At 45.1% G+C, this 17562-nt stretch overlaps 1 protein-coding gene across 2 annotated transcripts in view; it reads right to left on the minus strand.

Annotated features, from left to right (window-relative positions):
• Positions 1–1910: 1910 nt before the first annotated feature.
• The window catches only part of CERS5 (ceramide synthase 5), a 369439-nt gene continuing 353787 nt past the window's right edge, over positions 1911–17562 (minus strand). For both annotated transcript variants that reach the window (XM_078688907.1, XM_078688908.1), the window contains exon 10: positions 1911–4098. In XM_078688907.1, the coding sequence (XP_078545033.1) occupies positions 3949–4098 (150 nt within the window). In that variant the 3' untranslated portion in view covers positions 1911–3948. The remainder of the gene's footprint in view (positions 4099–17562) is intronic.

Consider the following 17562-nt stretch of genomic DNA (forward strand, 5'->3'; position numbering starts at 1 on the left):
GACATGTCTGAAATCATGGGATTGAATAATCTTTGTTCAAGGAATCTTTTTAACTCTACGGGTTTAACCTAGCAACCCCACTTCATTAAATACCTAGGCTAAAAATTCAATGCAGACTTATTAGAATCATTCCGACATAATGAAAAATTAACACTGAAAAAGGTTAAAACTACTGGAGGGCTGGAACCCTAAGTTTCTCACATGGTGGGGTCGCATTGAGGGCCTCAAAATGATGATCACCCAGATTGTTAATTATCTTATCAGTACGATACCCCTTGTACTATTGGAGGATTTCCATCAAAAATTGGACAAACTATTATCAAAATGTATTTGGCAAAATAAACGCGGTAGGATTTCTTTCAAGAAACAGCGCTTACCTGTTCACCTCGGTGGAGTGAACCTGGCTAATTAAACAAAATATCAATTGGCCTTCGTGGCAAGACCAGGCTCACTGTGGTTTTCACAGCCCCCTAACTACACTCCCTCCTGGCTAATATTTGAAAAAGAAATCTTAGGTGTACTTCCTCCTGTCACATTTTTAACAGGTAACAGAATACCCACATCCTCTGGTAAAATCCTTTTTAAGAATACTAAAAGAGCACTGAGAAGAATCGATAAAATCTTAGACTCCTCTTAATCATTCGAACATGTTATCAATTTGGCACAACTCAAAGATCAAAATCCTGGGGAAAACTATTTTCTCGGAATCATGGGCTTCAAAAGGCATCCACTTTTTAAAGCAACTGGGCACTCCAGAAACACAGATTTCCTTCAGAGTACTCCAACAACAAAACAATCTTCTAGACATAGATTTGTGTGATTTTCTTAAGCTCAAAGACAGTTTGTCTAAGATCAGCTGCCCAGACAAAGATCCCTTCATCATTAAGACAATGCTCCCTCAATAAGTCAGGTCACCAGTCCTCCAAACTTTATCACATCCTAAAACCAAAAAAACACACCTATCATGGGACAGTTTTAAAGAACTGGGATAACCATGGGTCCAATCAGCCAGGCAAGTGGCAGTTATTTTGAAAGTCTATTGTGTCCCATAAGATCTCTCCCTCCCTCGCCCAAAGTACTGGCTCCTCCATAGGACATTCTGGTCACCGGCTTGAATCCATAAAATGGCTCTAAGAGATGATCCAACTTGTTGGAATGGTCATGCAGCTACTGGGGACCTTTGTCATTTACACTTTTTCTGCAGGGCGGTTGCCACTTTCTGGAATTAAGCTTTTTGACTATATTCACTTTACATGCGTGATATGTCTTAAAAAAGAATTTCTCACCTTAATTCAGGGTTTCTTAGACCCCCCGATCCACTCACAGAACGATAGGCGTCATGTAGACTTACTGCTGACCTCAGCTTGTAAACCGATATTGACCAACTGGAAGAACACGTCAGCTACCGCCTTTCGTGTGTGGCTTAACTGGATTACCTTTTTAAGAGGAGCTGACAATTAACAACGTCTGGGAGTCTCTTGACAACAACTTCGTCAGGACAAAACCCCCATGAGACAGCAGGCCATCCCCTTCCCAGTAATTCCTGTTCCATTACAAGTACAAAATAGGTATCCCAATTTTTATGTTAAAGTGTATTAACTATGCTGTAATATAGGTACTGTATAGGTGATACCATAATGTACTGTGTAGGTGCCCCCGTACACCCAAACAATTTGCATGCACACAAGGCATACTTTTGAAGGCATGTCATTCCATGATTTCAACTTTTGACCTCAATCTCAGATGCTATCAAAAACTGTCCAGGTTAGAAGCGATTTGTAAAAGTAGACAGCTAAATCTGGAGTAGAACCAAACATGTTTAAGCACACAACAATTTACATATTTTAATTTCACTTGTTATATGTTGAGGATAAGATATATGACATTTACAAAAAAAAGGATACAGAGGCTTTCATTTTCAAATCCTGTTTTTAATCACAGAGATGAGAGTAAACAGTATAAAATGGTAAAACTCAGACAGGCTCTGCTTCCCCAGCATAATTCGGATGTAGGACCGGCTACCTACCTGTCTGTCCACAGTACCTCAAAGTGTCGGTGCAAACCCAGCTCCTTGTAAGGACAGAGCTTGCATCTTTCCAAGTGATAGTTGCTGTGCCACTACTTTGTACATTTCTCCCAAGTCAGTTTCCTGCCTGTACTCTGGTATCTCTAGGCAGGGTGTGAAGATTTTCAAACATCAAAGTGACAAGAAAGCATAATATCAAGTAAGGCTGAGTGCTCTTAGATATTCAGCACCAACAATTTCGAGAGGCATCAGCTCCAAATTTGGAGTTCAGTCAAGGAGATGGAAAGTCATTCCTAAGCTCGCCTGCACGCAGCTGACACCCAGAGTGTGGCCTATAGTGAGTACCATCTCATAGACCAGCCAGAGGGATACCTGGTACACACTGCGGCTCAGGGGAGTGAAATGTGCCATACATCTACAGCATTATTGCAGTTTATAGATTTACAGCATTATAAAAACAAAACTTATGAAGAGTACAGGGATTGGGAGTGTACACTAAACTCAGATAGCTGGTATGATGACAGCCTGCGCCACTACAGAAAGAATAGGGCTTCTACAACAATCACTGCAACCAAACGCACGGAAACAGTGTGCAGCAAAACCCACTACAAGTCTGCTATCAGCCAACTGTCACAGGTACCAGCAAGTTACCAGTTTAAAGTTCTGGTAACTAGAGGCAGATCAGCTTAAAGTATTCTTATCACACTCAGTACCACGTTCGGCCAAGTTTGCAGATAATACCGGGTCCAGCATTACCCATTACTGTGGCAGTGTAGCGAGTATAAAGTCCAGCAGTATACAGTACAGAAATTAGCAGGTCTGACAGCAGCAGTACTCCTCAGCAGTCTGTGTTTCTGTAACTAGATTATTTAACAGCCTGCTGTTTCAGTGGTAACAGTCAAATCTGACTGTATGTTTGAAGAAGTCGGAATGAGCAGGCATGTCAATCACAAGGCTGAAACTGAGGACTGTCTCACTATCAGTACTGAACTTACTGCTTTACACTTTTCTTGCATTACTACCAGTACCAACTATACATTCATTTCATTTACCAGAGCCCATCTATACAAGACTCCAACAGTGTCGGGATCATGTGCTGTTTAATTCCATTCCGGTGGAATCAGAGGCAACTATCAACTTGTATAAGCTGACTCAAGCAGTGACTGACTGACACCAGGTAATTCTCACAGATTGTGCTTGGTCACCTCAGGGCAGCTGTCACAGTCTGTGGTTGGTCACTATTCGGCTGCAGCTGCAGTTTCTTCTGAGCTGATACCAAGCATGCATTAAACAAAAGGCCGGTAAAAGGCAGTCACTCATCACAGTCAGACTGACTACCTAGTACCAGACAAAAATGAAGCAGCGATCACTTAACACTTGGCTGATGCAACATAGCACCAGTCAGTACTTCACCAGGTACCAAGCGAATGTCACAGACAAAGCTTGGCTGATACTAGGCCGCCACTACAATCCACGACACACTGACATCAAAGTCCCATCACAGTCAATACAGACCTTTACCTTCATCACATGAGCTTCTCTTAATAAATACCAGTTCATCTAAGACCAGAAAAGTTCTCATGTGACTAAATTAAAAAAAAGAAATGGGCTGACCCAAGAAGACTACAAGTGGTACAGCAATGTATTCTATGAGCATGTCTCCTGAGGTTTTGAATGCTAAGAACAAAACAGAGGAAATATAAAATTGCTTCCATTATCGTTTCCTTTTCATGAGATATCTAGTTCATTTCTTTAGCCCTGGACATGAAGTACATCGAATGTTCAACAGAAGTTTCGGATGTTCCAGGTCTGATACCAGGTGCTGGGGCGGCATACTAAATGGGTTTGCTTGCCACAGTTTATCAGTTTTGAAAAGTTTGATTGAACATGTTCCCTGAAGGATCCAACAGGATGTGCCTTTGTTACTCCTCTGCCCACTGGCCAGTGTTCACGTGCCCGTTAATTCGACTGGCCCCATTGCTAGAAGTGCTGCGTGGACCTTTGACACCACTTGGTGTTGTATCTTCCTCTTCAGAGCTGCTCTCAACGTCACTTCGATCATCCTTGGTCACCTGAGCATCCCAAAAAGAAAACAAATTATCAGAGAAAATGTTGCTAGTTCCTCAACACTTCTAGCCGAACTATAAATTGCCATCAGTCTATTAATCGTAATTAAACGAATGTATGACGTTACAACGAATTCCGTTGCAACGCATGCCTTTACCACGCATGCGTTACAACGGAATTCGTTTACCACGCATACCATTTACCTCGTTTGCTTGCGTGGTGACGTCATACGTCGTTAAGAGAAAGCGGAAGTTTATTTTCCGTTTTCTCTTAAACGACGCTGATAAAATACATAACCCAACGTGACATATACCTTTACTATAAACCTCGTAGTAAAGGTATGCGTGGTAAAGGCTTTCGTGGTAACCACACATGCGTTGTACTGCATGCGTGGTTAACGATTTCGTGGAAACGGCTTCGTTGTAATGGCCGTTTCCCTAATTAAACAGTTCCCAGTGCTTAATATGCACAGAAACATTTACCTTTATCTTACAATACAAAATTGCTAATTCAACCCACTCAGCTAGATAGCCAGGACCCACACACTTTGCACTATGGATTACAATGTTCCATTATTTCAGATTCATGGGTTGGGCCAGATTGTTTATAACTAGTAAAAGCAACAGCAGTGTGCAAGAGGCCTGCCACCCAGCCAGTTCATGTTATTTAATTGCAAATCTTAGAAAGTACGGTTAGGACTAACCATTTATTGTACATGCTAAAACGTTTTGCTTGAAACACTGCAACAAATAACCTGGTTAATATGAACCCAAATGTCATGCACCTACAGAGCTGGAACGCATTCCTACATGCTAAACATGTGCAAAGGATCACAGACTGAGGCTAAATTAAAAACATTATCAGCCTACATCACCAAATTAAATCCAAATATCATGCATGTGCAAAATACAAGCCAAATCAGACTTCATGCATGTACACACGGTTACAGTCCTGGGCTACGTCCAGTCCAAATATAACAGAGCATGTAACAATTTTAAACCCAAATGACATGCTTATAAGCAGTCTGTGGCTAATTCCAAGCCAGATGTAATGCACATGCACAGCATCAAACAAACTCAGCCCACACTAGAACAGACTTAAGTCAGGGTGAAAGTTAAGGAGTCCCCTTAGATTACTAAAGTACACTTGGGTAAGCCAACAACTTTTGTAATATTTCCAGAGGCCTCCCGACCTAACAGCACGGCTTAACACTATAGAATTATACACTCCGGTAGCATTATTTCCTGACAACATACAACTAAAGTCTTGAGGAGTCGCCTCTCCAGAGAGCATCCGTTCTGGGAAGGACATGGCTTTTGTAGTTCGGACTGGACTGTTCCCATGGGGCAACAGGGTCAGAGCTGATTTGCATATCGCCATTGTCTAACCCAGGGTGGTGTGGAGTGCAAAAAAACGATGGATTTGGGCCCAGATCTTTTGACTGGGGGAGTGTGTGACATTGATCCACATTCAGTCCATCACTTGTTGTTTTTGCAATCTCCAGAGAGCATGACTGTTTTCTTCTAGCCTCCCATACAGTCAGCAGACTTAAGAAGTAATGTTTACTGAAAGTGCAGCTATAAGGAAATTTGTGACGAAGCCGTTGTTATTAACCGGATAAAAGTGATCCAGTATTTGCCTAAAGAAGAATATACATTTTGTTTTTTTCATTATTTCTAAGGCTAAGATAGTTGTGGAGGTCTAAAAACCCTTAAAAAACTACTGGCATTTTAATGGTCATGCCACTGTCATGAGGCTATTAAAGATGCAAACGTATTTAGTAAACCGGTTTAGAAGGTCTAGGCTAATCCAGTGTTCTGCTTTGAATGCAAGTGACTTCATACAATGCAATGACAATAGAGGAAACAAACAAGTGCAAATGTGAGTGGAAATTCTTTGAGCAACGAGTCACTCTACTGGCATATATTCCAGGAATGCTATCAAGGCATTATTAGAAACATTGGCCTTTACACTTTTTCACTTCATGCAAAACCAATAAGTTACTTACCTTCAGTAACTTTACTTGTGGATACTCTAACTGCAGATTCCTCACCTTAAGACGAATGTATGACGTTACAACGAATTCCGTTGCAACGCATGCCTTTACCACGCATGCGTTACAACGGAATTCGTTTTCCACGCATAACCTTTACCTCGAATACTTGCGTGGTGACGTCGTTAAGAGAAAGCGGAAGTTTATTTTCCGATTTCTCTTAAACAACGCTGATTATCTGCTTATCCCGACGTGACTTCAGGTGAGTTTTTTTGGGGGGGGGGGGGGAGAGCACAAAATCAATCAGAAGTACCAATTGGAGATCTCTAATTTGGGACCTTTTAGATAGAAAGAGGCTATTCCACAGAATGAGGTGGAAGGTGAGCGAGGAATCTGTGGTTAGAGCATCCACCAGAAGAGTTACCAAAGGAAAGTAATGTGTTCTTGCGATGGATACTACTAACTGAAGATTCCTGAACTTTAGAACAAACATATGTGAGAAAATGAGGTGTTTTATACGGTGTGGTTGTGTTTTGTTTGTTAAACTTTAGCTCAACCCTGAGTAGCTGTGGCTCTGAGCAGTCAAGCGTGTACAAAGGAACAGTTGTAAAGCATTCAGACAGCATGAATACATTTGTGGAAAAAATAAATGAAACTCAAAGAACACCCAACACCAATTCATAAAAATAGACTGTAATTTTAGACACCGATACAAAAAAACATCCACCAGAAGGTTCTGGAGATACAGCAAATATGCACTTTTTATTTATCCACTAACAAGCATTGGCAGATTCAATGAATTTGACACTTCGAAACATTTTCAAGAAAAACTTGGTTAAGAAGCAATGTGGATATTTTCAGTTACTTCAGGCAACCAACTCTGGCAGGGAGTCGGTCATGACCAGCAAGGCCCTCAGGAAGAAGCAGTCTCCAGTCTGTTCCAATCACTTCTATCTCCTTGCCATAGACTCCTATGAAAGTGGTCCTGATGTACAAGTTCGGTAACGTTTTTTTCTGGTGGATACAGTATCTGCCTGTGGATTCCTCACCTTTTGAATTAAATCCCCAAGCAGTCTTGCTCCCGGAGGACATACCAATACCAAAAAATCCTGCAGCACAGAACGTACAAAGTGGCTGTCCCTCCTCACCTCCAGGTTCAAACAATAATGCTTCGCAAAAGTATGGAGGGAGACCCAAGTTGCCGCCTTGCAGATGTCTACAACAAGGACACCTCTAGCTAAAGCCAAAGAAGACGACTTCGCTCTGGTGGAATGAGCTTGAATACTTTCAGGAGGCTCTTTTTCGGCCAAGGCGTAGCAGATCTTGATGCAGAGTATAATCCAACTGGACAGAGTTCACTTGTGGACAGCCTTGCCCCTAATTTATCCTACGTATCAAATGAAGAGTTGGTCGTCCAGTCTGAAGTCTTTAGACCTGTCCAGGTAGAAGCTGACCGCCCTCTTAAGGTCCAGGCGGTGAAGTCTCTCCTCCTCCTTGGAGGGGCAGGGGGGAGGATAGAAAGTGGGTAGAGTAATAGATTGCCCTAAGGGGAAAGGGGTGACCACCTTAGGCAGGAAAGCAGCTCTGGTGTTAAGAACCATCTGATCTGCATGAAAAGTAGTGAAAAGGGGGTCAGAACTGAGAGCCTATAGCTCACTAACCCTCCTGGCAGAAGTAATAGCAATCTATGTAGAGGCTCAAAGGGGGACCCCATCAGGAAAGTAAGAACTAAATTTAAATACCACTCATACATGATAAATGGAGTGGGAGGAAACCTGCTAGTGAGACCCTTAATAAATCTCATGATTTTAACAGAGAGGGTTGGTCTGGCAAGCAAAGAAAGACGGCAGACAAGTAGCCTTAACAGTTGCTACTGCACAACCCTGTCGAGCCAAGGAAAGAAAGAAACTTCGATTATCAGACAAATGGGCCTCTAAAAGATCAATTGACCTCTCTCCGCACCATCTAACAAACTTAGCCCACCTACCAGAATATACAGATTTGTTGGAGTGTCTTCTGGTCGATAATAGAACATCCAGCACATCCGGTGGGAGAGAGAAAGAACTCAGGTTGCCCTGTTCAATCTCCAGGCATGAAGGTGCAGACTGTGATGTGGGGGTGTAGAACCTGCCCCTGCGAGAGGAGGTCTGCCCTGAGAGGGAGATGGAGTGGAGGGTGCGATGAGAGGTGAAGGAGGTCAGTGTACCACACCCTTCTTGGCCAATGCGGGGCGATCAATATGTCTTGGGCCAGGTCTTGGCGAATCTTCCTCAAAACCAGAGGAATCAAGGGTATGGGAGGGAACGCATAAAGGACCTGCGAGTCCCAATCTAACTGAAACACATTCCCCAATGATCCTCGCATCGGATACTGGAGATTGCAGAATGACGGGGGAGTGCGCGTTGTTGCGAGTGGCAAACAGGTCCAACCGAGGAAACCCCACATCCTGAAAATGTGATGGACCACCTTCGGATGAAGACGCAACTCTTGATTGGCCGATAACTGCCGACTGAGACTGTCCACACGTACATTCAGCACTCCGGCCAGATGATTCGCAAACAGGCAAATCTGATGGTCTTGAACTCACGACCAGAGCCGCAGAGCTTCTCTGCAGAGAGGATACAACCCTACTCCCGGTTTGGTTATATACCACATTGCGGTAGTGTCCGTCGGAACCTAAACCCACTGACTGCCGAATGGAAGAAAAGCCTTGAGAGTCAAACGTTTTGTGCGCAATTCTAGAAGATTGATGTGAAGCAATCTTTCCTCTGGAGACCAAAGCCCCTTGATCTCCAGATCCCCAGATGAGCTCCCCAGAGTGAAGACCTGTATTCGGGCGCCGGAGGAGGCTTACACGAGGAGATCCTCAATCTGAAGATAACGGTCACGACCTGAGGACAGTTGTAATCTACTGCATTGAACTTGCGTATGCGGCGAGAGTGGACCTTGCAGGAAAATCCTTGGTAAATATACCACTGGGTACTTCGCATGGAAGCCCTGACCATACAATTTTAAATATTTGCTCATGAGAATCAAAGGATTGGTTTCCTCCAAAATAGTACACAGCTTTATGGAGGATCTGTTGTGAACTGATTTGAAGTTTAACAGCCCTGAGGAAGTTGTAAGGGGTACAATCCTGCTGCGACCAACTGCGTTGGCAATTGGCTAAAAGAAAATAAAGAACACAAAGAGGAACAAGAATCCCAGCATCTTTTATTAATTTCACTAACTGTAATTTGATTGGTGTTGTCGTGTGCCTTGAATTTGGTAAAATTGTTTGTTCAATCTTTGGATTGATTAATTTGGGGGAAGCAGGGTGCTTTCTTCTCCTCTCAAGAGCCCCGCACTAATTTGACAAGTTGTTACAAAGTGGTGTATTCCATGTACAGCGCCTGAGACTCAAGCACCCACGGCAGTAGAATCCCTAGAGTGGAGGCATCAGTTATCACTTTGGCTACCTGAGAAGGAGGTTGAAATGGATTCCCGAGACAGGTTGCCTGGAACACTCCACCATAACAGCTCTTCTGCAGTGTCTCTGGAGATTCTGACTGCCTCCCTGAGTTCCCCGTTGTGTTGAAACCACTGCCTGCGGAGGTACCACTGGAGTGTCCTCATGTGCAAGCGTGCATGGTTGACTAACAGTATGCAGGAAGCCAACAGACCCAGCAGGCGCAAAACCTTCAGGACTGGAACAGCCACTCCATCTTGAAACATTGGAATCATAACTTGTATGTCTAGAAACCTTTGAGGAGGCGGGAAAGCACGACTCACAATAGTGTCCAGTACTGCCCCTATGAACAGCATGCGCTGAGAGGGCACCAGGTGAGAATAATCCACTGCCTGCGGAGGTACCACTGGAGTGTCCTCATGTAGAAGCGTGCATGGTTGACTAACAGTATGCAGGAAGCCAACAGACCCAGCAGGCGCAAAACCTTCAGGACTGGAACAGCCACTCCATCTTGAAACATTGGAATCATAACTTGTATGTCTAGAAACCTTTGAGGAGGCGGGAAAGCACGACTCACAATAGTGTCCAGTACTGCCCCTATGAACAGCATGCGCTGAGAGGGCACCAGGTGAGATTTTGGTACACTTATCGGAAAACCCAAGTCGAACAACAATGATGCAGCATCATTTCTGGCGACTTTGCTTTGAGCAGTCAGTCATCCAAATAGAGGTAAACAGGAATCCCCGACCTTCTGAGATATGCTCCTAACAACGCCTTCACCTTTGTGAAGACAAGTGGTGCGGATTGAAGACCAAACGGGAGAACCGCAAACTGGTAGTGTTGAGACCACACCATAAAACGGAGATACTTCCAGTGCGACTCCAGGATGGGAGTGTGGCAATACGCATCCAGTAAATATAGATAGTCTTCCTGCTGCATTGCGAGCAGAACCTAAGCTAGGGTCAACATCTTCAATTTCTCCTGTTTGAGATAAAAATTCAAGATCCTGAGGTCTAGGATCGGTCTCAATCACCCGTTCTTTTCGGGGATTTGGAAATACCGGAAGGAGCATCCCTGACCCCTTTCCTGCTCCTGAACAACCTCTATCACACCTTTCTGTAGCAAGGACAGGACCTCTTGTTGCAGGAGCAACAGATGGTCCTCCGAACAGCAGCCCTGGCGAGGAGGGAAAGGAGGGGAAATCTACCGGAAAGGAAGGGCGTACCCATTTTCCACAAGATTCAAAACCCAAAGATCTGACGTAACGGATTTCCAATTTTGTCGAGAATGGGACACCAGACCTCCCACGGGCCCAACATCTCTAAGATGGGGGATCTAGATCTGCCTCCCTTTGTAGCAGGTTGGGGGAACAGGAGAAGAGAAGGAGACTTACTGGCGAGCAGACCCTCGCAGACGACCTCTTCCCTTCCCTCTGTATGTTGTATACCGTGGGTTCTGTTGTTGCTGCTGCTGTTACTGTTGAGCCCGAAATGGAGCAGCCATCCCAAAGCTCTGAAATCTCCGGTATCCAAAACCCCTAGGCTGGGATTGCAAACCTAATTATCTAGCGGTAGCTCTACTATTTTTAAAATGTTGTAGAGCAGAGTCTGCCTTGGTCCCAAAGAGTCTTGGGCCATCAAAGGGAATATCCAAGTGTGGCCTGAACATCCAGAGTGAATCCTGATCCTCTCAACCAGGCGTACCTATTGGTTGTCACCGATGAGCCTATCACCCTAGCAACGGAGTCAGCCATATCAAGCCCGGACTGAATCACGTGATGGGCTGCAGCTTAAGTGTCCGACAGCACCTCAACAAAGTGTCCCTGGACATCCTCTGGCAGTTTAGGAATCACATCCTTAGCGGAGTCCACCAATGTATGGATTTAGCGTCCCAACAGGCACATGACGTTAGTTGACTTCAAAGCCATACTGGCTGATGAAAGGAAAATGCTACTTACCAGTATGCATCTGTTCTTGGCATGTAGAGCTGCAGAGTTACACACTATGCATAGATCGCCACCTAGTGTTGGGCCCGGATGTTTGCAGTTTGTTTTTGTCCTGAAAAGTTCTTTGGAAGTCACGAGATATATGACTCCTCCTTTGGACCGCATGGGCCTCGGCTCCATCCTCAGATTGTTTTTCGCCACTAGGGAAATGGGGCTTTGCAAGAAAATGAAGGATGTCCATGTAAGCTGTATCTAATTAAGATAATACTGGAACAGACAAGGGTAGCTGGGGAGGCGGGTGGGCGTGTGTAACTCTGCAGCTCTACATGCCAAGAACAGATGCATGCTGGTAAGTAGCATTTTCCGTTCGAGGCATATGAGCTGCAGATTACACACTATGCATAGACTGTATAGCAGTACCCACTCTTAGCGGCGACCACCCCTATCTGTTGCTGAAGTTTGACACAATGTTTTGAGAACAGCCTGGCCCACATTAACTTGTTGTTTGGTTTGCACATCTACACAATAGTGTTTTGAGAATGTGTGCGGTGTAGACCACGTAGCTGCTCTGCAGATGTCATCTAGGGGAATGTTCCCTAAAAATGCCATTGAAGCCCCTATTTTCCTTGTAGAGTGGGCTTTAGGAGGAACAGATAACGTACGTTTAGCTTTATGTATGCATTTAACAATCCATCTAGCTATCCCAGATTTTGAAATGGGTTTACCCTTATGTGGTAGTGAGAAAGACACAAAAAGTTGTTTGGTCTTATGAAAGGGTTGTGTTCTCTCGATATAGTATAGCAATGCTCTTTTGACATCTAGGGTATGAAGAGCTCTTTCTGCTACTGTCTGTGGCTGGGAGAAGAAAACGGGCAGTTCCACAGATTGATTGAGGTGGAAGGGAGAAATGACTTTGGGCAGGAATTTGGGATTAGTACGGAGAACCACCTTATGATGATTCATTTGCAAGAAGGGTTCTTGAATGGTTAGTGCTTGTAGTTCACTAACTCTCAGCAGAGAAGTAATAGCTACTAGGAACGCAACCTTCCCTGTTAAAAATATTTATGTAAGGGTTCGAAGGGAGGTCCCATTAGCCATGTGAGAACAATGTTTAAATTCCACATAGGTGAAGGTGGCACTCTGGGAGGAATTATTCTCTTAAGGCCTTCCATAAAGGCTTTAATAGCAGGCACTCTGAACAGAGATAGATACTGTCTGTTTTGCAGATATGCTGCTATTGCAGCAAGATGCAGTCTAATAGACGTGTAGGCTAAGTTACATCTTTGGAGGTGCAGTAAGTATCCTATGATGTGTTGAATAGACACGTCTAGGGGATTAATATTGTTGTTGTGACAATATATTACAAAGCGGTTCCACTTGGCTGCATAACACGCTCTAGTGATTGGACGTCTAGCTTCTTTTATGACATTCATGCAGTCTGGAGGAAGGTTAAGATATGCAAATTCTAGGATTTCAGGAGCCAGATCGCAAGGTTGAGCTGAGCTGGGTCCGGGTGTCTGATCTCTCCACGGTTCTGGGTTAATAGGCGTGGAGATAGGTATAGCTTTTGGTGCGGCACCACAGAAAGTTGCAGCAGTGTGGTGTACCACGGTTGTCTGGCCCACGTTGGAGCAACTAGGATGAGGGTCAGAGAATGTTGTTGTAGTTTGCGTACTACTAGTGGCATGAGTGGTAGAGGTGGAAAAGCGTACGCAAATTTGTTTGACCAGTTCATCCACATCGCATTGCCATTGGGTGTGGATATCTGGCGGCGAAGCTTGGGCATTTGGCGTTTTCGTGGGTGGCAAAGAGGTCTATCTGAGGTGATCCCCACATCTGAAAGAATGGTTGAAGAACTTGCGTATGAAGTTCCCACTTGTGGGTCTGTTGTGTCGGACGACTTAACAGATCTGCTATGGTATTTTGTACTCCTGGAACATGCTGGGCTAGAAGGAATATGTTTTGAGGTATAGCCCACCGCCACATGTCCTGTGCTAGTTGGGAGAGTTGCAGGGAGTGTGTTCCGCCCTGTTTCTGTATGTACTACATGGCTGTCATGTTGTCCATGCGGACTAACACAGCTTTGTTTGATACTTGCTTTTGGAAAGCTTTCAGTGCTAGGAATATAGCTAATAACTCCAGGTGATTGATATGGAGTAACTTATGTTGTGGTGTCCACCTGCCTTGCATGGTGTGTTGCAGTAGGTGGGCTCCCCAGCCGGAGAGCGATGCGTCCGCTGTCAAGACTATTTGAGGAACTGGCTCTAGGAACGGTCGCCCTTTGAAAAGGTTTTTGGTGTTCCACCACTGCAGAGAGCGAGGAGTTCAACCGTATACCAACACTAGGTCTGTTAATTGACCTTGAGCCTGGTTCCATTGACGTGATAAGCACTCTTGAAGAGGACGCATTTTAAGTCTTACATGGGGCACTATGAAAATGCAAGAGGCCCTCATCCCTATGAGTTGCATGAACACTCTTGCTGGAAGTGAGTGTTGGGGCTGAAACTTTGTGAGAAGACCTTGCATGCTGGCTATCCTTACTGGAGTTGGATAAGCTAGCGCTGTTGAGGTGTTTATTGTGGCACCGAGGTACTGTTGTACTTTGGATGGTTGCAAATGAGACTTATTGTGGTTTATTGTGAACCGCAAGTTGTGGAACAGTTGGATGGTGGTATGGGTGTGTTCTACACTCTGGTTGTATGAGCTGGCCTTTATGAGCCAGTCGTCTAGGTACGGGAAGACATGGATGTGCTGTCTTCGTAAATGTGCCGACACTACTGCTAGGCACTTGGTGAATACCATTGGTGCTGTTGTGACTCCGAATGGGAGTACTTTGAATTGATAGTGCTGCCCTTCTATTACAAATCTTAATCTGAGATACTTTCTGTGAGCTTTGTGAATGGGAATGTGAAAGTATGCATCCTTGAGATGTAGAGTAGCAAGGAAATCGTTTTGTAACAGGAGAGGAAGGACTTGTTGAAGTGTGACCATGTGAAAATGGTCTGACTGTATGTATATGTTTAGCGGTCTGAGGTCTAGAATGGGCCTTAGAGAGCCGTCCTTCTTTGGGATAAGAAAGTTTAGGGAGTAAAACCCTTTGTTTTGTTGGTGCTGAGGAACTGGTTCTATTGCACTTTTTTCTAGCAAGGATATTACTTCTTGCTTTAGCAGTGATAGATGCTCTTGTGACATTGGACGCTGTTTGGGTGGTATGTTTGGTGGGTAGATGTTAGTTGTAAACAGTAACCAGATTGAATAATTTGTCGCACCCACCTGTCTGATGTAATGTTGGTCCAGGCAGGAAGGAATTGTTGTAGTCTTCCCCTCACAGGAGTGGAATGAGGGGGGGGGGGGGGGGGGGGGGGGGGAAAGTCATTGGGTAGGGGTGGAGGCAGAGCGGGAGTTGTTGGTTTTGCCGCTGCCATTGTTGTTGTTACCCCTATCACCGCCTCTTTGGTAGCCCTTAGTGAATGTGGATCGAATAGGGGTTTTATAGGAAGTGGAGGGGCTATCTGAGGCATAGCCTCTTGTGTTGCCTATATATGATGAGCGACGAAAAGAACTTCTGGGAGCTTGTAATTGCAAGGCTCCCATAGATTTGGCTGTGTCGGAGTCTTTTTTCATTTGGCTGATTGAGGATGGAATTTTGCACTTCAGGTTTGAAACCTGAAATACGTAGCCAGGCATGCCTACGTAGAAGGACACTAGTATTAATTGCCCTTGAGGCAGTATCTGCGGCATCTAGGGCACAACAAATGGAAGTATTTGTGATATTTTTACCTTCCTATATGAGTTCATTGACTCGGTTTTTATATTTATCTGGTAGATGCTGCATTATGGATTCTAGTTCATCATAATGTGCCCTGTCATATCTTGCCAATAGCGCTTGAGTATTGGCAATGCGCCGTATGTTAGCTGCCTGTGACGCTGTGCGATTACCAGAGGCGTCAAGGAGTTTAGATTCCTTATCTGGTGGTGAGGTCTCATCTGATGTTTGTGAATTAGCACGTTTACGTGCATTATATACTACTAAAGAATCTAGTGGTGCAGGACCTCTAATGTAAACTGGATCTGTAGGGACAGCTTTGTATTTTTTCCCAATGCGAGGGTTGAGGACCCGAGCCCTGACAGGCTCTTTAAATACCTCTGTTGCGTGCTTAATGACCCCTTTAAGCATTGGCAAAATGGCAGTGGACCTTTGTGTATTATCAAAAGTGTCCAATAGGAAATCTTCCTCCACAGTATCACTGTGCAAGTCAACCCCATGGTACTGGGCAGCTCTCTGGACTAGTAGGTTAAAATCTATAGTGTCCTCTAGTGGGGAAGGCCTGGAAGGATATACATCGTCTTGGGGGACGTAAGGCACATCAGGGGTGTTATAATCATCCCATGGATTAAGTGACTAAGGGGAACTATTGGTCCCTAGTGGGTCATGTGCACCCCCACCTATGTCATCAGAGTCTGTATCTACATCATCATCTGGATTAGTGGATGGTGTAGGCGAATGATGTGGTGGAGGAGGTATAGGAGGAGGAATAGTATGGGGAGGTGGTGGAGAAGGGACCCTTAATGGAGAAGTTTCAATGTCTCTCTTTGGAGGAGAAGGAGGTGCAGGCGCCTCTAGTAATCTCTTCTTGGAGCTAAGAGCTAGTTGGCCAGTCTTAGGCTCCTTTACAAGAGTCTTTTGAGTTGGATCTGGTGTAAAAAGCTCTTCTGTGTAGGGCAGATCCTTCAGGGTCGAAGTTTTCGGTTCCGGATGTTTTTTCAGCACCGACTCGGTAGCTGGTCTAGGGTCTTTTGGCTTAGAACTATGACCTTTCGAAATGTCTTTTACCGGAATGTGTTTTTTCAATTCCAAAGCGTGTGAGTCGGGACCTTTAGGCGGTTTTTTACTCGGCTCCGAGAGCGGCTTTGGCATTGATGAGCCGGTGCCAGTCTTCGGCGCAGAGTGCTTAGGTGTCGGACCAGCGGTCTGCGTGGTTGAGGAAGATGGCTTCTTCTTCTGTGTTGGTATGGGATCGGCACCGGGATTAGGCTGACTTGAGCCAGAGCCGCCTGAAGGCTTAGTAGGCTTCTTTGCCGGGCCTGAAGGTAGGGCTTGGGAAGCAGTCTCTCGGAGTGCACCTGGGCCCGAAGATGAGGGTGTGACCGAAGCCTTTTTTGAGGGTGTTGAGGAAGGGTTGGGGTCGACTGTCTTATTTACGACCCGTTGAGCTTGAGTGATGTCCTCGACATCTGAGTCTTCGGCATCAGAGGAGCTGGCACTTTCTTCGGCCTGCTGGTGTTCTGGCACGTCAACGCCCTCTTCAAAGATGTCGTTGGGGATCGAAGCGGACGAGCGAGCCATGGTTCTTCGAGCTAGTCGGTCCGAATTGTCTTTTTGGAGCGGAAAGAGGCACAGGCGGAACAGTCTTTGGCCTCGTGCTCCGGTGAGAGGCAAAGGTTGCACACCTCATGTAGCTCTGTGTGGGGAAACTTCGACCCACATTGAGGATACTTCTTGAATGGCGTCCATTCCATGAGCCAGAGAGTAAGGCCCAGGTAGGCCCGAAGGCCTTTGTCGACGACCGGAATCTAAGACTTCGAAGTGGTGAAGAATCGCTTCGATGGGGAGCGCGATCGAAACAATACCGTCAAACTGGGTGAGGATTGCACGCCGAAGGAAATTCGGTTCCAAACCGGAGCGTAGGAAACACATCCGAGACCGATGGCAGAAAAAAACAATCTGAGGATGGAGCCGATGCCCATGCGCAATGTGGTCCAAAGGAGGAGTCATCTATCTCGTGCCTTCCAAATAACTTTTCAGGACAAAAACAAACTGCAAACATCCAGGCCCAACACTAGGTGGTGATCTATGCGTAGTGTGTAATCTGCAGCTCATATGCCCTGAACATACCTTTTTAGCCGACTGTTCTAGTTTTTTGAATCCCTATCCACTGGCGTAGAGGGAAAGGAACCGGAGGATTATTTTGAGGAACAAAGCTTGAACCACCAAGCTCTCAGGTGAAGGGTGGGTTGACTACAAAGCTAGATCCCCAGGTGCAACTTTGTTTTGCCTTGCCACTGTTCTGGATACAGCTGGG

Source organism: Lissotriton helveticus, chromosome 1_1, assembly GCF_964261635.1.
Source record: "Lissotriton helveticus chromosome 1_1, aLisHel1.1, whole genome shotgun sequence".
Lineage (NCBI taxonomy): Eukaryota > Metazoa > Chordata > Amphibia > Caudata > Salamandridae > Lissotriton > Lissotriton helveticus.